Genomic DNA, 24,045 nt, shown 5'->3' with positions numbered 1-24,045 from the left:
ACGCCACGACAATATGGCTTCCCCTTCAAACCAGATTTCAGTTCAGCAAATCTGATCAAATAGGTGATGCAACTCATAGGAAGAGCTCCAACAATATACTAGAAGATCATGTCTGATGCATAAAACTATCTTACCGAAGTCAAGAAGCATAGTCGACAAAACATGCCTCTGCGGATCGTCATCGACACAGAAGACATCATCCTACATATACTAAAAACGGGCTGCCACCTCGTAACCAATCTTTCACAGACTACGTCACCAACGATGCAATCAACCTCATCCTTGACAATTCCTAGCATGCTCATCAGTGCGAAGAATCCACTTCATAGTGGACTCTCGGCGCACTGCGACGTTCCATCACGATCCACCAATGCTCTCCTATGTACTAGAGCAGAGGTCGACTGAATGTCCGTGGTCGAAGACAAGCCAACCTTCAGTTCGTACATCACAGACACGAACCCCAAATCAATCCACTCATATGTGCAAACTACAGAAAAAGGTCACAACTGGCCGGATATATTGCTGGCATCGTCTCAACGCGCAACTACATCAGCGCCGAACCACAACTGAAAACACACTGCTCGTTACAAAACAATGCCGAGACCTCTGGAGGAATGGTTTCGTGATTCTTCGCACATCCGCACATACTAAACAAATCTGATACTTATCCAAAGGCTCGCATACCAAGGATATATATATATATTTGACAAGCCTTTACTCAATGACTAACCTGAGTATCTTACATGCATTACAAATGAAAAGATAGTAATTTTATTTTAATTTGCTCAGCACATACAAACAATATCATCATTAAAGTTTTATTTGGGATAACATTCTTACTGCTTTTTAAAGTAAAATTTTAGCATAATTTTTTTTAAACTAATTTTTTTTTTTACTAGAAAACCAATTTAAAAAACAGTAAGAAAACTGTATCAAACAAAATCTAAGAGCTATTAGTAAAGTTTACCATCTGCATTTACCTATCAAGTTAAAATATACACATCTCCATCCAGGTGCATATAATAATGGCCTCATACCTGCACACATCAAGTGAACCATGATGAATAAACTGAAAAACATTCAAATTTTTATGATAATAATAATTGGAAATAATAACAGTTTGATTAACATAATGAAACAATTACCAGAAAATAAACAAGCCATTAACAGCACATGTTGGAATGTAAACAGCTTTGATTGCTACTGGTGGTCTTGATGAAAGGTTTATATATTTTTATGATGATAAACTTCAAAATAGTCTCCCAACTATTCATACAAGGTCAATTTAGGCTTCGTTTGGGATGGCTTTTTTATTGCTTCTGAAAAGTCTCAAAGTATCACGTTGCTTTAAATTAATTCATTTACTATACAAAATTGATCCAAAAGAAATCTTTTGGGACTAAATTTGGATCAATTTTGTATAGTTGAGGGACTAAAATGAGATTAATTTAATATCATAATTACAACATGAACGACCATTTTGTACCAATTTTTGTATAGTCGAGGGACTAAGTTAGAGGAATATGATATTTTAGGACTAAATTGGCAGCATACCAAATAGTATGGAGACTATTTTGAGATTTTTTTTTTTGCATTTTTATGAAACTTAAATTGAGAAAAAAAAAAAGAGTGACAAGCACTATCAAGTGACAAACATATTAGGTCACAATATTTCAACTAAAAAAAAAAAAAAAACTGTAGACTTCCATGAGAAGGTCTGAATTTGCAAAAATTGACTCCATATGAAGACAAACATCTGTAGACTTCCAAAACTTAATTCCAAACACTCACATGTAAGCAAAGTGATTCTAAGCACTTTTAAGAACACGGTAAGAAATATTTTTAGGTAAGACTTTAATTTATACTGGTTCATCCCACTCTATTTGAACTTGTAGTGCAAGATGAATCCCATGAGAGGTCAGCATATCAAGAAGAAAATCATCACCTGAATTGAGAACGTAGAGTTTCATTCTTTCCAAGAATAAGGAGCTCGATCAACAACTAAGTAATCGCCTCGAATGTCCTTGACAACTCTAATCTCTTCATCCATATATACAGATTCAAACCTACAAATAAAACAAAATACTGTTAAACATTATCAATAACAGAAACAACATGTAGTTTTCCGGATTGTTTTCTCATCCTTCAAAGCAGGAAAAAGGAAAAAAACACAAATTTCTTTTCATTAAGCAACTGGATCCTACATTTTTCTTCTTCAATTTGTCAAATAATTGAGCAAAGGGATGTTATATGAAACTTTAATTTATTTGCAATAAATATAGATAGATCCTGCAAGATTAATCTACCATAATCCTGCCTATCTTCAGGCATCTTATCAAGGACAGATACACGCTAAAAGACTTAACAAGAGCAGTAGTTGCAAGAAATGAAAGCATTGAAATTATTGTTAAAAGAGTAGAGGATGTTGAAATGCTCGTGAGCCTTCAATGATGGTACTTAGCAGAGACTGTATATACTTTAGCTAATTTGGATTTAGAATATGTTATTTCTTAAGCCTTCTCACCCAAATTTAGCTACGAGCAAATTATTATGCTTCTAAAGGCGATAGAGCAGGGTCCTATATAAAAAAAGCAACTTCAAATATTAAATGTAAAGTAACCGATAACAATTATAAGCTAACATGGTGAAAACAAAGACACTACAAAGGCTCGTTTCCATAAAGATTGGAAGAAACTTGTTAATTATTTTTGAATGTTTGAAATATTACAAATTGATTTTCTGTTCATCTCCCATTACATGATTTATTTCTATCCTAGAATACACAGGTTGCGTGATAATTCCAATCTCCTTGTTGCTGGACACGCTTATTTATCTACAGCTAAGGATTTCAAATGGTTCTTAACTTCTTATTGATTGGTAACTTCACATGACCTCCCGTACAATCCTTTTTTTTCTTCTGCTTTAAAAAGGATGTTTGAAAGAAACATCCTTTTAAGCCATTACTTAATGTTTCCTTTAACTGATACTTAATAATTCTTTCAAGGCGCAATGCAATTGCCTTAACTGATTCAATAAGTTCCAATCACGTTATAAATGGTCGTTCAAAGGATTGCAAAACATCAATATAACAAAGATAGACGTATAAAACACAAATTTCTAAAGACAATGATGTAAGAGAAGCCAAAAATGATTCTGGAATACATAAAGCTGTTCCATTAAGGCACTTTCCTGGGTTAACAATGATCCAAAACTTGATGAATTCAAAATCTGTTAGTTTAGATGATTCTGCGAGCAAGAGATTCTAAAAATAAGGAAAGTGGATTGAGATAAGCTCTACTTTTGCAGGAAATATAGCAATGTCTAAAAAAAGCTAAACTGTGTGAAAAATAACTACTAGAGCTCGAGGCTTGACCGTCACGCAGTTGCTAGGCATTTTGTCATGACCATGGATGCTTTTTTTAAACATATTTTTGTATTGTGAATGCTGAATATACTAACACATTCTTCAAAAATCTGGAAGACATTGTTGATGACTATGGAAGCTGAAGTGCTCTACAAGATAGATCTGCAGAAGGGGTGAACATGAGTCAAGCTAGCTCGTGAGTGTACTCGAGCTCAACTAAATAATGAGCTCATGAGCTTAGCTTATAAAGCTTCAAGCTCAAGTTCAAACCGTTTTTCATGCTCGTGAAGTAATCGAGCCCAAGCTCGATCAAGTGGTTGATCGACTCGGTAGCCATTCGGGCCACTTGAATGGCGGAAGCGGAATAGTAGGCCATGTAGAATCAACTGAGTGGGTTGAATCTGCAGAGCAGGTTGAGTAATGGTTGTTCCCACAAAAAGTTTCTCATTATTCAGGGAGCAAATGAGTTAAGTTGAGCTCTTTCCCTAACGAGCTCGAGCTTGACTCACATCTTTTATAATGAGATTGAACTTGACTCAAATTTTTTAATATCAGCTCGAGCTTGTCTCATTAGCTCGAGCTCGAATAAGATGCTCAAATTCGACTCGTTTATAGACTCTATATCTCGAGTTGAACGGTATTTTTTAAAATTTTTTAATGAATTATTAAAAAAAATACATGTAATAACAAGTCAAAGTTTTACGCATTGTGACAATTTATTTAAGAGCCAAAATGAGAAACGCTCCAAACAAATCCCCGTTAAAGGCATCAATGAGAAAATAAGCTGTAAAATTCAAAATAATAATTATGCTATAAACAGCACAAGTATCAAAATGCTACAAAGGGGCTTCTGGAACCTCATAATCAAAGGAAACACAAATCTCTCAGGAGTAATAATTAAAGTCCCAAATAACAAAGGCTGGTCCAAAGAATCGATAAGCTAAGCTCATGAAATGCTTATTGAGCTTTATCATTTTTTTTTGGAAAAAAAAAAAAAACTGTTGTGTTTAGTTTGATGTTGGTTTGTATTATTTGTTATTTTAGTGTGTTAATTTGTTCTTATTTAGTAAACTTTGCTAAAATTTTATTTTTAGTTTATTGTTGGTTTCTATCACCATTGCTTTACTATTAATAAAAACATTCATTTGAGCTTCACAATGATTTCATTGAAGTTCTGAGAAGCAGATTTCAACTAACTTAATGAAAACCAAATACACAGAAGAAAAATAGAATAGTAAAAAGTATTTCATTTATATTAACTAGGAAAGAGATTCCATATGTATGTATACTAAGGAGAGATATAAAGTTTTTGTACATGGCAGGAATCTGTTACTAATTAAAAGTGGAGATGTGTCTATTTGTTAGAGTTGTATGGACTAAATGTAATATAAAAAGGTGTTAATAAAAGATGGATTGCTTATTAAGTGACCAATTATCAATTAACACTACGCTTTCCTAATCTTTTTATTTATACTTGTGCTGTTTTGATTTTAAGGAGAATGTAACTAACATTCTTAATAATAGCAATGAAGAGCTTATTTCAAACTAGAAAATTACTAATAATACTAACATTCAACAAGATGTTTTGAATTTTGATTCTTTGGACCATCCTTTTTTATTTGATATTTTAATTTATTCATACTTAGAGATTTGTGTTTCCTCTGATTATGATGTTCTGAAAGCCTCTTTGTATCATTTGGATATTGTGTTGTTTACAGCATACGATATTATTTTGAATTTTACAGCCTATTTATCTCATTGAAGCATTTAACACGGATTTGTTTGGGGTCATCATTTGACTCTTAAAGAATTTGTCAAAATGCATAAAACTTTTTCCTGTTATTACATGTATTTTTTAAATAATTCATTTAAGAAAAAATCTAGTTGAAGCTATCGAGCCTATAAAAGAGTCAAATTTGAGCTTGAGCTAACAAGTCGAGCTCGGGCCAAAATTAAAAAAATTGAGTCAAATTCGAACCCATGATATAATATGCAAGTCGAGCTTGAGCTCGTTAGGGCTTGAGCTCAACTCTGCTCGTTTGTACCCATAGTTCTGCATATAAATTCCTGCTGAGAATTAAGAAAATACAAAACCTTTGAAGCCATGAATAATTCAATTTGAAACCATAAATAATTCAAAATCCAACAACTTAGCGGCAACATCACCGTTCCTTTCAGCATTAATCCTCTTTTTCATCCTCCTCTTTCTACTACAATTGAGACATCCTCCTCTTTCTACAACAATTGAGACCATAATATGCCACACAACAACATCAAGAAAACTGAATTCATACACTGCACTGTTTGTTTACTTACCATGGTTCTTCACATTTATGCCCCCTTATTTTTTTTTGCTAAGTATTATACTGCACTGTTGTTTTCATCAAATAGACAACAAGTCTATAGTTTATCAGGTTTCTTCAGAAATTCAGGTTCTCTGAACAGGACCATGGTAAAATTAAATAAGGAAATAAAAACCGAAACTTTGATTTTAAACAGTGGTTCGAGGAGAAAACAAACTTCATATTTAGTAATGAGTACTCGAACAATCCTACTCAATTGACAAAATAGTAAGTAAATACAGGGAAAAATCAGGAATTCTGGACATTTACCATCCTCGACCAAAAGGTGGCAAAGGAATCTCCCATTTGCTTCCCCTAATAACCGCACTAGTAAATCTGATTCAAAGAAGAAAAAAAAAAACAAGGAAATCACGATTAGGAAAAGCACTCGCACCGTTTCCTATCAAATTTGTGGGTTTAGCAAGGGAAAGTTATGAATTTAAGCAAAAAAAATCTCATCCAATACCTAAAATTTACCCTTTGAGGTGGCTCGGCTTCAATCTCCGACCGAACAAAGAAAACCCCAGAAGGCGGGAACGTGATGACATTATTGAGAAGTCCCTTCTCGACATCAATGACCTGCAAAACGTCACCAGTCTCAGTGCCGAAGAGCCAAGCATTCTTGATGATGAATAGCTGCTCCTTCTCCGTCGTCCACAGCATCCTCCACGTGCAGGAGAGAGATGAGTCGGTAGTGATCGTGCCATCCCCGTGCAGTGCGAGCTCTTCAATGGCCCCGATGATCTCTTTTCTCTTTGAGGGGTTTGTTTGCGTCCGTAGACCTCTCTCCTGGTCCGATATCAGGCGCAGGAGATCGGTCTTTGCGCGCTGTGAATCGACAGAGCTAACGGATCGGGAGGGTGAAGCTGTGCCGACGGTGGGAGAGAGGCGTCGGGAGATTGGAATTTGATGGATTTTAGGGTTTTGGGGGAAACTAGCGGCGAGAGAAATGGGGGGAGGCGCCATGGATCCTGGAGCTAGCAACTAAATTAACGGTCCTCGATGCCTTAGACTGACAATGGATAATCATGAGAGAGAGTGAGAGAGAGAATTTTTGTTTAGTTGAAAAAATACTAAATATTATATTCAAAATCTTTGCTTAAGAATAATTTTGTTTTAAAATCAATGGAATATCCGAATATACAATGAATTTATACTATATTTATTTTTAAATAAATTTTTTTAATATTTTAATATTTTTAAATTTTATTTTAATTAATATTTAATTTAAATATCTATGAGTTGTACGTGAATATAAAGCTTCTTTATTTTTTTGAGCAAAACATGAGGTTTTAATTTCTTTTTGAAAAATTTGGGGTCAGTCCCGTATCATTAAAATAAAAAAATTACAAGACAATCCTTAATAAATAACTAAAAAAGAAAATTACAAGTAAGATGTGAGTTGTAATCAAAAGTAAAAGACCCAAAAAATCAAAACTCCAAAAAAGGAGAAAACAAAACCAGCAAAAAAATTGATGTGTGTACTTCTTAAGGCAAAGGGGACAAATACTCTGAATATAGATGTTTCTTTTAGATAGCACATCCGCCAATTTCAACCCATTGAATAAAGCCATCCAAACAAAGGATGAGAATAGGAGGGAACTTTTTTATGCCAAATAAATGTTTCCCAAGGAACAGGGAGGGAGTTGAAGAAAAGCAAAAAATGTCTTAAATGAGGGGTTGCCATTTTCATTCTAGATGGACTCAATTAAGCATGGAACCAACAACCCAAAATCATAACATCAGAGAAGTCAGCTCAGCAGAGTAGATGAAAAATCAGAAGAGTCTCCCTTAGTTGCCATCAAACCAACAAATGGAGGTAGGAGCAGGTTGTACCACCCGAATAAACAGAGGAAGGAGTAGGACTTCCATGATAGAATAAAACCTGGAGGTATGATGAGGCCCTCTAAGGGAAGAATGCAAGAAGAAGTTGGTTCCAGTCATCATCGTCCATACAAAAGAGTGAGCAACATGCAAACATCTAAAAAAGAACAATCATTTTCCATGCACCCAACACTTAAAAATAAGAGCAAAAATAAATGGGAAAAGAAGAGGATAGTAAATCATGATTTTTCCAGTTCAAAACTTTAACTGCAATGACTGTGGTAATCTTGAGACATAGAATGAGAACCACTCCAAATTACCCACGTCTTCTTTCATTTCGTTCCCTCCGTATACAATATAAATAGAAAAATAACAAAAATTCTTCTCGTGGCCGCGGAGGTGTGGAAGCCCAATAATAAACTCAAACAATTGAAGTAGGGATGGCCTAAGGAAAAAAGCTTTGAAGGTGTGGTAAAAGGCAAAATATAATCGAAAATGAATAATATTATTAAAAAACATATGCTTAATACTCTCATCCTCCTTAAGGCAAAGGGGACAAATACTCTGAATATAGATGTTTCTTTTAGATAGCACATCCGCCATTTTCAGCCCATCGAGTAAAGCCATGCAAAGAATGAGAATATGAGGGAACTTTTTTATGCCAAATAAATGTTTCCCATGGAACAGGGAGGGAGTTGAAGAAATGCAAAAAATAAGTCCTAAACAAGGGGATGCCATTTCCATTATAGATGGACTCAATCAAGCATGGAACCAACAACCCAAAATCGTAACATCAGAGAAGTCATATAGAAAAAGCAGCTCAGCAGAGCAGTAAAAAAATAAGAAGAGTCTCCCCTAGTTGCCATCTAACCAACAAATGGAGGTAGGAGCAGGTTGCACCACTTGAACCAACGGAGGAAGGAGCAGGACTTCCATGATATAATAAAACTTGGAGGTATGACGAGGCCCTCTAAGGGAAGAATGCAAGAAGAAGTTGGTTCTAATCATCATCGTCCATGCAAAAGAGTGAGCAACATGCAAACAACCGAAAAAGAACAGTCATTTTCCATGCACCCAGCACTTAAAAATAAGTGCAAAAATAGCTAGGAAAAGAAGAGGATAGTAAATCATGATTTTCCCAGTTCTAAACTTTAGCAGCAATGGCAGTGGTAATCTTGAGACAAATAGAATGAGAACTACTCAAATTGTCCACGTCTTCTTTCATTTCGTTCCCTCCATATAAAATATAATGAACATTAAATAGAAAAATAACAAAAATTCTTCTCGTGGTCACGGAGGTGTGGAAGCCCATAAAAAAACTCAAACAGTTGAAGCAGGGATGGCCTAAGGAAAAAGCCTTGAAGGTGTGGTAAAAGGCAAGATATAATCGAAAATGAATAATAGTATTGAAAAAACATGCGCTTAATACTCTCATCCTCCTTATGGCAAAGGGGACAAATACTATGAACATAGATGCTTCTTTTAGATAGCACATCTGCCATTTCAGACCATCAAGCAAAGGATGAGAATTTGATGGAACTTTTTTATGCCAAATAAATGTTTCCTAAGGAACAAGGAGGGAGTTGAAGAAATGCAAAAAAAAAAAAAGGTATTAAATGAGGGGTTGCATTTCCATTCCAGGCAATAATGAAGGGAGGGTGATGCTTAATAGGTGTAGAGTCAATGCTCTGGGTAATCATCAAAGGGAAGTGACTTGGTAAAATCCAGCAACCATGAGAAATAATGGCATACACCAAGATATAGGATGTTTGAGGGGGATTCATAAATTCTGAAATGGATCTGCCATTACACCAAGGATCCCGGTATATAAAGAACTTAGAGTCAAAAGCAGTAGCATTGAATAAAATGCATTCCATTATCTGGTCACTCGTAAGGCAATTAAATTTCCAATATTTTGAAGTTGTACAGGCCAAGGGCATCCAAGGAGATGAAAAGTTAGACCTGAACCAATTCACAACCAAACATTTAGAAGTATAAAAAATGCCATATAAATGAGCAGCCAAAACCATGGTATAAGGATTGAATTGATGGAAAACCCAAACCGCCAAAAGTACGAGGCATACAAATCTTGTTCCAAGAAATGAGGTGGAGTTTTTTTCTCATCAGTAGACTCATGAAACAAAAATCTGGAACAAAGTCTATCAATGATTTTACAACAACCTTGAGGTATAATTGATCTCCTAATCCAATAAGCTAGAGTATTAGAGATAGAGAAACTCAAGAACTGAATTCTATCTGCAAAAGATAAGAACTTTACTTTTCAAATAACGAGTAGAGTAGAAAGATTACTCAGTAGTGGTTGGAAGTGAGCGATAGTAAGCTTTTTGGAGGAGATAGGTAGGCTTAAATATTTTAAGGTGAGATCGACCTGCAAGAAGCTAAGTGTAGAGGAAATTTCAGCCTCGAAGGGAGAATTATGAGAGAGAAGCATAGAACATTTGGCATTGTTAATAAAAAGCCAGAAGTAGAGGAAAAAAGGGGTGAGCGTATCAGTTAATAGAGTGGCATTCTGTAAGGAGGCTGAGCCAAAAACTAAAATATTATAAGCATACAAGAAGTGAGTAAATAATTCCAGTAAATCTACCAGCATCGAGGGCGCAAATAAAAAGCATCCATAACCACAATGAAGAGCAAGGGGGAGAGGGAGCAGCCTTGTCTAAGGCCAAAATCCCTCAAGAGCACCATTGATACAAATTGAAAAATGATCCTCATTGATGCAACCCTTGATCAACCTGATGAAGTTGATATGAAAGCCTTTTTTGGAGAAGCATATCGATTAAAAATTGCGGGAGATAGGGTCGAAGGCTTTCACAATGTTAAGTTTAGCGCAAAAGAAATTCTTGTTCGCATTGGCATTATATTCAATAGGGGTTTTTGCAAGTAGAAAAATGTTTTTCGAAGAGATTTGTTACTTATAAACCCAACTTAGCTTTTATGAATAATCCGAGGCATGATGACTTTCATATAATTGGCAAGGATTTTTTTAATGATTTTATAAAAGATATTGTAAAGAGAAATGCGTCAATAATCAGTGATATGAGTGGCATGAAAGCATTTGGGTATCAGAGCAATAGTCATGGCCTGGGCTTCATTGGGAAGATGAACAAAGATAAAAAAAACTTTTAACCGCATTACAAACGTGCAGGCCAATAAGATCCCAATATTTTATTTTTTTTTGTAAAATTCAAAAGTAAAATCATTTGACCCTAGTATAGAAGAAGTTAGGACAACAAAGACCATAACTTTGATCTTATCATCAGTGACAGGAGCAATAAGGGAGTCGGTGAGGTAAAGGGGAATGATATTTCCTGGAGGAATGCTATGAGAGAAAGAATTAGGAGGCTTAGGGGAGTTGAAGAAGTTTTGGAAATAGTGAATATCAGCATTATCAATTTTAGAATGTGAGGTGAAGTGGCTAAAATAATAGGAGAGCTTCCTAATAAGATTTGAGTTACTCTTAACTCTAATCCTTGCATAAAGAAAACCCAAGTCATCTTCCCCATTAGAGAGCCATTTAGATTTGGCTCTCTGAATAAGCTATGAGCTCCAAGAAGCATGAAGAGATGAGAGAAGGGAGTTAACATCTATTAAAAAGGAGTTAAGGGAGTGATTAAGCTAGTTGGTTTGTAATTGAAGAAGTTAACTTTTTTGTAGCTCTTAGAGAGAGGAGATGCGAGATGAAAGGAATGAAGAATTAGAAAACTGATTCTTCTTAAGAATAGATTTGAGGAATTAAAGTTTAGAATAAAAATGACAATCAGACTTCCAATAGCATAAGAGGAGAAGGCCGTTATGATTGCATCCAAGAATCCATTCATATTATTCCAGAAGTTCTTGAACATAAACCTACATTTTTTTAGTGGAGCTAGCAGTCAAGAGGAGTACAAGAGGAGAATGATCTGTGCAGGAAGGGGGTTCCACCTTATAGAAGGAGGAAGGAAAATTATCCAACCAGCAATGAAACCTTATCCAATTTGATGTGGATAAGATTATCTAGCCGTTAATTTTACCAGGCAAAAAATAGATCAACCGATTCAAGATCCAAGGTGTCAGTGTTGAAATCCACATTGTTCAAGTCTCCAAGCTTGCTAAAAGAAATTGGGTTACCACCATATTTCTCATTATGAGTTTTACAACAATTAAAATCACCTAAAATGATCCAGGGGTAGAAATGGAGCCAACAAAAATTGAGAGTTGATGCAGAGAGGGCATCTATTCTTGAGAGTGATAGTTACATAAATAGTATACATTGTGATAGGAGAAGAGAACTCGAGGGAAGAGTTTTGTGAATCAGTTGGGAAGAAGAGTAAATGGGGTTGAAGGTGATATTAGAGGGGTTCCATTTCAGCAAAATTCTTCCCAGAGAGGAAGAATCAAAATTATTGCAGCTTATTTCATTCGTGAAAACTTTATGGTAGTTGACAAACCATGAGTCGTTAGTCATAGAGGAAGAGAATTTGGCTTCAAGAATGCACATCATATCGAGATGATGAGTGGAGACGAGTTTTTTGCAAGTAGTAACTTTTTCAGGGCCATTGAAAACTTGAACGGTCTTGCAACCGATGGGGGGAAGAGTCATTTGGATTTAGATGAAGAGGGATTTGGTTGTGGGAGGCTTCTGGGGAGGATTTTGTTCAGCTAAGTTGTAGATGGGTCATGAAAAGAGGAAGGATCATGATCATCATTGGGCTCTTCCTGAATCAGTCCTTTTTTTGTTGGGGGAGGTGACACAATCCAATGTAGGCTGTGGGGGTTGTGCTGTTGATGAGATATCAACAAGCTTAAAGGGAGAAGTTGAAGGCCAATAAAGGGGAAAACAATATAATCAGTATGATCAGATGATGAGGTAGCATCTGAAGTGGAGTTAAGATTAGGTATGAAGTCTTTACCCAGAGGTAAGGACTGAGAAGGAGGGGAAGGGAGAATAGTAACTAGCGCCTGAGAGGGAAGGGAATTTTGTTTAGCTGTTGCGGTGGGGCTAGTTGAGGGAATGAGAGGAAATGAAAGGGGGAGAGTAGACATAGGGTTAGGGTTCTTGAGGATTAGCATAGTGGAATGAGCAATTGCGGTTGAGACTTTTACGTCAATGTTGTGAGGGTGGCTAAACTTTGGGTTGGGGGTTTGTGTGACATAAATTCAAGGGATGCACCAACGAATTACAACCAACACAAGGGTTTGGTTTTTAGTCGTTGTTTGATTAAAAAAAGTCTTGATTGAGTTTTAAAAAAGATTAATTTTCTTTTTGAAGTTTTTAATTTCTAAAATTTTAGTTTTAAAATCAAACACATCATTATAAATAATATATCACATCGGGAGGCGAATATATTGTTCCCTAATGAGTTCATATTATAAAATTTTGAATTAATCCGGATTATCATAATCAAACTCAGGAAAAAAATCATAAATGACCCCGGAGGGTCAAAATGAAATTTGATCGAGTGTTTGACTATGTTAATCTGGATAAAAGGATTATTAATTTCATAATCAAAATAATGATAACATTACGATATATCTTCCCGAGGAAAGAAAATATTGTCTACTATCAATCATTTGAAAATAACGATAATGATTGTTGAATTTGTTTTTTCCAAAGATAATTAATAGAAATTTTTATAAAATTGAATTTTTTTTATAAAAAAATTTATTTATGTTTCTAAATCTCGTACGAGCGCAAGCCCTTGTAGTTAATTACGTAATATGTATCAGAGTTTCCTATGAATACTCTCGATTAAAATAACGATAAAAATTTTATTTAAAATTTCAAGGCTTGATATCAAATGAGGTGAGGATTGGAATTTTCAATCGGAATTTGATCTAAGTGGAACACTTATTTCTGAAGGTCAAAAGAGGGAAGGTAGGAGGTGCTTTGGGATTCTGAAATATTTTAGTAGGCCCACAATCTATCCTAAGTGTCGGGCTTGAATTTTAATTGAAAGATATTAATTTTAAATTGTCAATTTTATTAGAAAGTTAGAATTCAATTCCTGAAGGTTAAGGTCTTATAGCCTGAGCCTTCCTCAGAATCTAAATCTAAATTGGATTCTGAAAATCAATAATTCGAACATAGCTAATGCAATGCAGGATCTGGACTTATCCTGACCTGGATTGGGGAGCCGGCTAAACCACCTAGGCCCTTCAAAATCATGTATCTGATCTTTTATGAAAGATTGGTAGGGATATTTAATTAAGTTTGAGGAAAGCGGGGCCGATATCTAGAGCAGGTCCTTAGGGGCCAAAAGAAGGATGCAATAAGTTTTACTATAGATTTTTTGCTAATATTCCAGTACGCAATAAGTTTTACTATAAATTTGTTGAAATCGAAATTTGGTTGGTCAAAATTTTAATTTAAATATGGATAAAAAATTGTGTCCGATTAAAATAATCTTTGGTGACGTATCGATAATATTATTTTTAATATTTATTAAGGTGGGTGTTAATTAATTTTTATATATAAAAAAAGGTATTATCAAAAAATTTGAAATTAAATTCAACTTCATTAAATTTTTATTCAATACTTAAACTTCATTTAAAATAGATTTTTTTAATATTTATAATTTTTAATAAGAAAACAGTTCCAAACAAAATCTTAATCTAACAAAACAAAGATCATAAAACCAATTTATTCTATTGGCATTGTAACGAGTTTGCGGCCCTTTTATTCCAATTAGGCCTGCAAATGAACTGAGTCAAGCCGAGTATATGAGTATTCATGTTTGTGTTCATTTAATATCAGCTTGTTCAATTTTGTTTCATGTTTATTTGAGCTTTATTGTTTGTGTTCATGTTTGGTTCATTTAAATTAATGGTGTTCATGTTCGGTTCATGTTCATTTCATGTTCGTTTGTTTAGTGCTTATCGAGCTTTAAACAAATAAACATGAACGAACTATAAACAAACTCTACTTTTAGATGTTCATTAACTTAACAAACGTGCTTTATCGAGCTTCCTAACAAACGATTAAATCGAGCATGTTTGCGAACATATTTAACGATTTTTTTTTAACTATCAAACAAACACATTCATGAACATATCTATGAACAAACATATTTATAATAAAAGCAATTGTTTATGTAACAAAGACAATGATTTATTAGCAAATCCCATCTTCACATAATTTTTCTAACTGCAACATTAACAAAGGCAATGATTTATAAGTAAATGTTCAAATAAATAGCTTTATCGAGCTTCTTATCGAGCTTAATGTCGAGCTTGTTCACGAACTTCAAATGATATTGTTCGCGAACATAAATGAGCCGAACGTATTATTTTCTAGTTTGTTTATTTAAGATTTGAGTATTTAAAATATTGTTCAAATTTATTTACTTAGTTAATTAAACAATCATAAATAAGCTTTAATCGAACCGAACAACAAATAACTCGTCCAAATGAATCGCTTGAAGCCCTATGTCGAATCACCAGCTTTGAACCGGTACCGGTACCCAGCCGGTTGGACTGCCCAAATGTCAATCAAACACAGGATAAACCTTTGGCAAAACCCCGACCGCGCCACTTGCATCCTTCTAAACCCTAGTCCCTCGATACTCTCGTCCTCTTTCCCATTCTCTCCATGGCTTCCACCATCTTCACCAGGTCTCTGAACCGGATCTCCTTCTCTTCTCTTCGTCCGCACATCTCCAAAGCAAAGACTGCTTCCTGCCGTACGCCGCCGACAAATGCCTCCATCTTTGGATCTGCCAAGGCTGCCGCCGCTGAAGAAGCGGGAACTTCTTCTCGTTACCAGAGCAGAGGCTTTCGCATCCTCTCCAGGTAGTTTATTTAGGCACTTTTGTGGTCCAAGGGAATTGAAAGAGAGGAAAGAAAATGAACAGGCTGAGGCTCTGTTTGGTCTTAAGAATTTGAAACGGATGAGATAAAAAAGAAATGGAGAAAAAAGGATGTGAAGAAACTAAGTTGGAATTTGTTTTCACCTACTTGTTTTGTTTTTTGTTTTTTGAAAACGGCACCATAAATTGCCAAAATTATTAAAAGCAACCTAATTACAATCTAAAATTATAACTTGATTCCTCCTTTAGAAGTTTAACAAAGCAAGGAGGAATCTTATTACAAGAAAGATCATCCCAAATAAACTCCTTATCAAGAGCAAAGTTATCAGAAAAGTTAGCTAACTTATTACAATTTCTATTGATCCAATTAAAGAAAATAAAATTGAAATCCTTTAAAAATAAAAGATCATCTTTCCAATTGCCTCCCAATTCTTGCAAGAATTTGATAATATTGTAATTATCTCCTTCTATAATTATACCATTGTAATCTTGCATCCACTCTTTTTGTATTTGCCGAATGAAATGGACCGCCATGAGTTCCAATTTAGATATATCCCAATGAGTACAAGAATGACCATATGCCAATAAAAATCTTCCTTCACTATCCCGTACCACTCCTCCAATTCCTGCTTTGTAAGACTTTAATAATGCAGCATCTACATTGATTTTAATCCAGTTGGGAGGAGGAGGGTACCAACGATCTAACAGTCTAAAAGACTGATTAGTACCCCAGTTTCCCAAATTTTCATCTACCATGTAAGAGATAGAAGCATAACTTACAGCACTAGAAGCCATGAATGTAGAACAATCCTCCTTGCCACCGCGAATAAATTTGTTCCTTGACCTCCATACAAAATAAACTGCATTACAGTAAACATTAACCAGAAATCCATTTGAATCCTTGTACATATCCATCCATTTCCAACAGTCCTGGAACGATTGAAAAGAGCTGATTCCAAAACCCCATTTATTTAAGCATCCAATTACTTCCTTCAATTTTCCACAATTTGTTGTAATATGTTCAACATCTTCTTTAACACCACATCCTCTTGGACAAATAAAACCTTCCTGCATTCTTCTTTGATACAAAAAGTCATGCATTGGAATTGCATTATTAAAAACCCTCCACCAAAAAACTTCCACACGAGGTTTCAATTTAATGCTCTTCAAACATTTCCAATATCCACAATCTTGATTCTGCATTAAGTAATTCTTGTAAACCATTGATGAAATTGAATAGCCAGAGTTTTGATGAATTAATTCCAAATAGTCACTGGTTTGATCTCTGTGAATGTCTAACATCATAATTATTTTTATTAATTCCTCTCCACATAGCATCTGTAGTTTCTGCACATTCCAGTTTCCATTTAGCATTAAAAAGTTCACAGTTTTGTCTTCTAAAAATGGAACCGAAACAAACGTTGGCCAAGTATTCAAGCTTTTATCCAATATCCATACATCCTCCAGGATATTAATAGAACAACCATTGACAACTCTCCATCTTACAACAGATCGCAAAGCTTCCTTACCACTAGATAAGATTTTACCAGTGGAAGAACCTCCTCTACCAGCAGCAATATCTCCAAGCATGAGTCCATATTTCGGTTTGAGGAAATGAAACAGTAGTGATCCTTTGTCTTGAAAAACCTTCCAGGCCAACTTTGCTCTCAAAGCATTCATCACTTTAACACATGAACGGAGGCCTCTACCACCATTATTCACTGGTTTACATAATTTATCCCAGCTTACATAATGCATTCCCAACTTCCCATCTTGTTTATTCCATATAAAATCCCTACATAACTTGTCTATTTCATTAAGAATACTTCTAGGGATCAAAGAATAGGTACAATAAAAATTTTGAATGGATTGCATCACATTTTTAATCAGCAAAAGCTTCCCAGCAAGCGACAATTGTTTGCTTCCCCATACATTAGTGAGCTTTAGAGCTTTCTCAGTCAAGAAATGAAAATCTGCTGCCACAAGCCTTCTCAAAGCCATCTTTATACCAAGGTAAAAAAATTCTTTTACCACCTTGAACCCCATAATCTTTTTAATAGAATTTTTCTTCCTTTTTTTGACAAATTTCCCAAACAACATAACTGATTTCTCCAAGTTGATTGTTTGTCCTGTCCATTTACAAAAATCTGATAGTGCACCTTTTATTTCCCTCACTTCCTTAACATTAGCATGAGAAAAAATGAGAATATCATCTGCATATAAAAGGTGTGAAATCTTCGGCACATTGTTACCAATCTTAATACCCAATGAGTCATCTTTTTGTTTCAAACGATTCGTAAGCAATTGAGAGCATAAAATGAACAAATATGGAGAAAGAGGACACCCTTGTCGGAATCCGCTCTTTGCAAGAATCCAATTAGATATCTTACCATTAATAATCAGAGAAAATTTCGCATGTTCCACACATTCCATAATCCACATAGAAAATTGATTTGGAAAACCAAAACAATCCAATACATACTTTAAAGTAATCCAACTCATACTATCATATGCTTGTTCCAAATCTACTTTAAATGAAACCAATCCTTTTGAAGATTTAGAAGTTTTGAGTTTGTGAAATACCTCTTGAGCTAATAAAATGTGGTCTCCCAAAGATCTTTCATTTATAAAAGCTGCTTGCTCCATAGAGATTAGTTTGTGAATAAGCATTTTCATCTTGTTAAGAATGATTCTAGCCACCACCTTATAGATTGTTCTGCATAGGCTGATTGGACGGTAATGGCTTGGACAGTTTGGGTTCAATACCTTAGGAATGAGAACAATAAGTGTTTCTTTCCAGTCACAATTCATTTTCCCCGAATTCAAGAACTGGTTGATAGCAAACCAACAATCCTCTTTAATAATGCTCCAGTATGTTTTAATGAATGAATATGTTATTCCATCATTTCCCGGGGATACATTGTTTTCAGATTGCAATACTACAATCTTAAGCTCTTCCATAGTTAGCTCTTTGATCAACATCTTCTTATCATCTTCGTCTAGATTACTGTTCGGCTCAGGCCATCCATTCACAGATCCAATCCTTTCCTTCCATTTGCCATTAAAGAAATTTAAGAATATCTCAAAAATCTGAGAGGTATCTTCAGTCACCAAGCCATCTTCCCCTTTAATTTTTAGAATCTGATTGGAATTCTTCCTTGCTGAAGCAAAGCAATGATAGAATTTAGAGTTAGTATCTACCTCTTTCATCCACTTTACCTTTGCTCGCTGCTTCCACCATGTATTTAACCGTGCCAATACAGAATTTAGCTCACCCACATAGGATCTTAGAAGGAAAATTTCATCTTCAGATAGCCATCCAATGTCTGACTCCTTTGATTGCAGTTCCAGTATTTTTGCCTTTAGAAATTCTTTTTGTTGGCCATACTCTCTATGTTTTGCTCTGCTCCAATAAAACAGAGCTTTCAAGGATCTTCGAAATTTGTAATTCAATAAATCTGCTGCATTACCTCCAATTTTCTTGTTCCAAGATGATCTTACCACATTAATTGATGCTGGATAAGAGGCCCAAACCTCCTCAAATCTTATGATTTTATCAGAAGAAAAACTATTATCCAGAAAATTCAATAGAATGGGACTGTGGTCCGAAGCCACCCTAGGTAAGTGCCTTACCACCAAATGATTTGAATTTAATGCTAAAGGATTTATGAAACATCTATCCAACCTTTCAAGTATTCTAGCACCACCAATTTTGTTGTTGCACCAAGTAAATCTAGGGCCAGTGAATCTTACTTCATGAAGGTCACTTTTCACCAAGAAAGCTTCCATCTCTCTTGGACCCTGAGAAAAACGAAAAGCTCTTCCTCCTCTTTTGTCTTCTTTATCCAGAATGCAATTAAAATCTCCTCCAACCACCATAGGTTGGCTGTTTGAACAATTTTCTTCTAGATTGTCCCAAAGAGTTCTCCTTTGGATCACCTCTTTACCACCATAGACAGTTGCTACTTTCCAAACTCCCATATTTATTATATTGAGATCTCCTATTACCACCTGATTGGAAGCAAATAAAGGAGAGAATGAAGCTACTTTACTTTTCCAAAGCACCAGAATTCCTCCCGAAAGGCCCTCAGACAAAACCTGATAGAACTCCCACTCACTACCAATAAGAACTTCAATTTCTTGTTTGCTGAAATTGGAAATTTTGGTTTCCAAAAGCCCCACAAAAAAAACATTATTATCCCTAACCACCTCCTTCAAATATAGAGAAGCTTGTTTTTTCCTAGCTCCTCTACAATTCCAAAATAAGATTGAAGTCATTAATTAACAAAAGGGGAAGATCTCCCCGCCTTCTCCCTTACCTCTCCTTCCAATTTCCTTCCTCTAGGCAACAATTTAACTGGACCAAGCCTTTTGAGTTCCTTAGCAAGCTTGGTATTGGTACTAGTAGAGCTACTGTCTCTTTCTTCCTCCAGAACTTCTCCATGTTGAGCAATTTGATCACTTCCATCTTTAACCACTTTTGTCAAAGATCCAGGCTTATTTACTTCCACATGAACTGCATCTTTCAGCATACCATTATCAACTTCTTCTTCCCCATGACCAGCTAGCTCTCCATCTTCAATCAAACTGTTTAAAACAGAGAACTTATTCCCTGGGTTAACCACCAGATTAACTATTGCCTCTTTATTCTCTTTATTAAACTTCAATTCCTGATTGGCCGCCAGATAAACTGTCTGATCAATCTTCTTTCTTCCTTCATCAAAAACATTTACATCATTTATCTTTTCTTTGAAAACTTTCCTTGTCAACTGATCAGAATTAACATTGTTTGAACTTCTGTTCCACACCACATTCTTCCCCCGATATCCATCACTTCTAAACGGTTTCCTTCCATAGCTCACATGCATCCAAGGACCATATCCATCTTCCTCCTTAGAACAGGTTTCAGCAGGTATCTCTTTAACCATATTTACATCTGATTTTTCCACATTACAGCCCACTCTTTCCAAACCTTTTGACATTACAACAGCAATCTTTTCAGGACATTTGTCTTGATCATGACCCAGCTTACCACAGCCAAAGCATATGTTAGGAATCTTCTCATACTCGATTTTCTGGAAAAAATTTCCTGATGTTCCCTCAACCCAAACACCAAGAGGAAGAGCTTCTTCAAGCCGAATTTGAACACAAATCCTGGCAAATTCTCTTCTACTCCATTGAAACATGTTTTCGTCAATGAGATACGGTTTCCCAACCTTAGAGGCAATTCTACAAACATTTGTAGAGTCCCAACAGTAAAGAGGTAAGTTCGGCATTCTTATCCATACAGGAGCTGTCAACCCTTTTAAAGAATTCGGAGAGAATGATTGGTTCCATTTATCCACACCAATAATATTACCTTTCACATACCATGGTCCATTTGCAAGAACCACCTCCATGGATTCTTCATCATCAAAAGCACATAGACTCCACCCCTTTCCAAGCCAGGTAAGATTAAACTTACCTATTTGTGACCATTGCCTCTTTAATTCAGCATTAACAATGAACTGAGGAATGTTTTCTCCGAATACTTTCACCACTAAAGCCTTTTGCAGATATCTGGTATTCTCCAAGACCTTTTCTTCACAAAGTTTAATGGTTACACCATCTTCAGCAAAACAATTGTCAGATTTCCAGTCGGATTCCGAGATCCTTCTATGAGTTTTCTTCTGCCATACATTCATTACCCCATTACCAGTAGGTTCTTTTCTGGTTTTATCTTCAGTTGCCTTATCAGATGTTGCTTCCCCATTTCTATCCCCAGATATACATTGACGAACCAGATTCATCTCTCGTCGATCTTCTTTATTCTCCGCCTCAGCTACAATGTTGGCTTGTTTATCTTCAATTGATTTTTCCTTCATAACTCCATCAGTTCCATTATAGAAAGAATTCTCTATACCAACAGAGAAAGACATTTGGTGATTCCAAGGTTTCTCCTTTTTCGAAAATTCTTCAGACATCATAATCCTCTTCCCCTTCCCAATCACCGGAGCTGGTTTGATATTCAGAAGACCGCCTTCGTTAATAATTAAAGGTTTACCATAGTTTGAAGACAACCGAACTCCATTATTCATATTTTTCATCATAGTTCTTGAATTTGTTTCACCGAAAACAGGAGGTGATTTGATCTCCGGCAAGGTCTTTTTGAAATCAGAATTAGAACTTCGATCTCCTGAAGGATAACCGCCGGCATTCATCCGGCGATCCTCCTCCATCGTCGGAATCTTCGAGGCAACCGCCAATTCCAACGATTTGAAATTCAGCTTCTCTCACTAGAAAACCTACTTGTTTTGTTGAAGAGAAAAAAATGTGATTTATTTATTTGTTTGTTTGGTTAATTAGAAATTGAATTTTTATTCCTCTGAGAAAAGATGAAATGTGAGTTACCAGTTTATAAATGATTGGCAGGGAATTTTTAATGAAAAAAATATACTTATTCATATTTATTAGATAAATTTTACTACATGTTAATTACATCAAAATAAAATACACAAAATGAATTTATGAATAAAATGCATATGCATTCTTCCAAGTTTGTTCAAAATAAATGTCATAAGCTAATTGTGTTAAAATTAGTTTCACCAGCTTATTTGGTTGAGGCGAAATTGAGTGAAAACAATAGTAGTCAACCAATCGTTGTGATGCCTTTCTTTCATGTTTAGTTGATTAAAAATTGAGCTTTTATTTTTATTTTTGGCGAGGAAAGGACATGTAAGTCAAAATGATGATCTAATAAATTTTTTTCTCGTTTTTTCACTTTGATTGGGTAAGGAATCGTCAATGGAAATAGAAAAATTCACATTTTGGTTGGGACAATCAATTACTTATTAATTACATCGGATTCAAATATCTAACATGCATTTGCATTCTCTCTATTTCGTTCAAATCTAACTTCCCTAGAAGTTGAGGGGAATGAAAACATTTGAGAAAATTCTTTAATACTTTTGGTTAGTCGAGAATGATAAACAGAAATATGAATATGTTATAGAGAAATTTGAATTACGCCCAATTCAAACAGCAAAGATATAATTTTGAGGTAAATAATATTTAATTTCTTCATAATTCCTTCAAATGAAATGTACCCTATATTTCTTTTGAACCAAACAATAGAGGTAAAATGAGTTTCAATTCATTTTATCATTTTTAATTTTTATGTATTAATATTAAAATTTTCTTTTCATTTCCTTTCTTATATTCCTTCAAAACGAGCTTTAGAGACTTTTTTTTTGGGAACGGGGAGTATCGGCCCGCTGCCACGTCAGCTTGTGACGTGCTTGGCGATGTCCACTAGTCTCCTTGGCGACCAGAACGAGCGACCACACCTTGCTTATCGTGGCCAAACTTATTGGGTCCCCCCTAGAGGGGCGACTGCCGCTTGAGGGAATCAAACTCGGGATGGGGGGTTCCCAACCGAGCACGCCCACCAACCAAGCTTTAGAGACTTAGTTTCAGATAATTTATTGCAATATATATATATATATATATATTAATTGTTTGAAATAATTGAATGAGAGGGGATGAAAAGGAAATGGACATTGTGGAAGCATTGAATTTTAATTAGTTTTCACCCACTTGTTTGGTTGAGGAGAAATTGAGTTTAGAATGTTTTTTTTTGGTTTTTTTCTAGAAATTTAGTTTTTGTTTCTTGTGTGCCACAATGATAAACTGATAAATCTTCTCCTTTTTCACTAGGGCGGCTAGGTTGGAAATTCTGGAAAAATGCATATGTTTATATTTCTGAAGTAATTTCAATTACCTATTTACTACCCTGAAACCGAATACCAAATGTGAAATTGTAGAGTAAAATACTTTTGCATTTCCCTCAAATTCCTTCAGACCAAACATAACATTTAAGAAAATTCTTTTAATTGACTTGGATTCCTTTTTTGTAGGTCTCCAGTGGAATTGGGATGCTCTGGTGGGTCCATGTACCCATTGCACACTGCTGTGGCAGTGGCAAGGCTGACATCGCGGCTAAGTTTGACTTCTCAGAGCTTTCGAGATCTCTCACAGGGTACCCTTTGCCGCACCTCTCCCGGACTGTAATATTGTTTTTTCTGTGAGTTTTAAACTTCTCTTTTTGTAGCTTTAGTTCAGCCTCCATGTTTTTTTTTTTGTTTTGTGGGAATAAATGTTTCCCAGCACCCTTGTTTTCCATCAAGATATTCTTGACTTCTCCTTTAGTAGCTTTAGTTCAACCGCCGTGTTTGCTTTGGGAAAGAATGTTGCCCAGCACCATTGTTCTCAATTAAGACATTCGGAAGATTTTTTTCTCCTTCCTTTTTTATTCTCATAAAATTTTGCCATCTATTGACTTCAGGTTTAAGATCTGTTTGAGTCTTGTTGGGAACTTCGGCTCGAGAATGAGTTTGCAAAATAGGTTTTTCTTTAATTTCTAGATTGCAAGGAAGTTTTTATGGTAGTTGACTCTAGTTAAATTCTTGATAATGTTCTCTTAATGCTATGATGCAGTGGCTAATCATTTTCCATTAGTTTCCAAATTGACAATCAAAGCAGCGCGAGAATCATGAGTACTTGGATCATATTTAGGTTGAAATTATTTATGATTATTGACAAATACATAACAAACGTTGGTTTATATTAGATAGCACATAGACATGAATTTAAGCAAAAATAGTACACTAAAATGATATGTTTCTATAGTAACTGTTGCTTTTATCCAATATTTGTCAATTAACTGTTGAAC

General features: G+C 35.2%; 2 protein-coding genes across 7 annotated transcripts in view; one reads left to right on the top strand and one right to left on the bottom strand.

The window, feature by feature from the left end:
* Positions 1 to 748: 748 nt before the first annotated feature.
* On the bottom strand, positions 749 to 6,735 carry LOC110092715 (probable plastid-lipid-associated protein 11, chloroplastic). The gene is made up of 4 exons (XM_020817374.2): positions 6,173 to 6,735; positions 5,977 to 6,042; positions 1,946 to 2,066; positions 749 to 1,037 (listed from the first exon to the last, which is right to left on the bottom strand). The coding sequence occupies exons 1-3, from the start codon at positions 6,670 to 6,672 to the stop codon at positions 1,967 to 1,969; spliced, it is 666 nt and encodes a 221-aa protein (XP_020673033.1). The 5' UTR covers positions 6,673 to 6,735; the 3' UTR covers positions 749 to 1,037; positions 1,946 to 1,966.
* Positions 6,736 to 15,022: 8,287 nt separating this feature from the next.
* The window catches only part of LOC110092711 (protein NUCLEAR FUSION DEFECTIVE 6, chloroplastic/mitochondrial), a 31,311-nt gene continuing 22,288 nt past the window's right edge, over positions 15,023 to 24,045 (top strand). For 2 of the 6 annotated variants that reach the window (XR_002302613.2, XM_028694965.1), the window contains exons 1-2: positions 15,031 to 15,318; positions 23,231 to 23,352. Coding sequence is in view for 3 of the 6 variants with exons in the window: in XM_028694965.1 (XP_028550798.1) it covers positions 15,119 to 15,318; positions 23,231 to 23,352 (322 nt within the window). In the remaining 3 variants the exon portion in view is untranslated. Of the gene's footprint in view, positions 15,319 to 23,230; positions 23,398 to 24,045 lie in introns of all 6 variants that reach the window. The other 4 variants (XR_002302611.2, XR_002302612.2, XM_028694964.1 and 1 more) reach the window with 4 other exon arrangements.

Source organism: Dendrobium catenatum, unplaced genomic scaffold, assembly GCF_001605985.2.
Source record: "Dendrobium catenatum unplaced genomic scaffold, ASM160598v2 fragScaff_scaffold_612, whole genome shotgun sequence".
Classification (NCBI taxonomy): Eukaryota; Viridiplantae; Streptophyta; class Magnoliopsida; order Asparagales; family Orchidaceae; genus Dendrobium; species Dendrobium catenatum.
The sequence above is the reverse complement of the archived record's forward strand: the minus strand, read 5'-3'. Positions and strand labels throughout refer to the sequence as shown.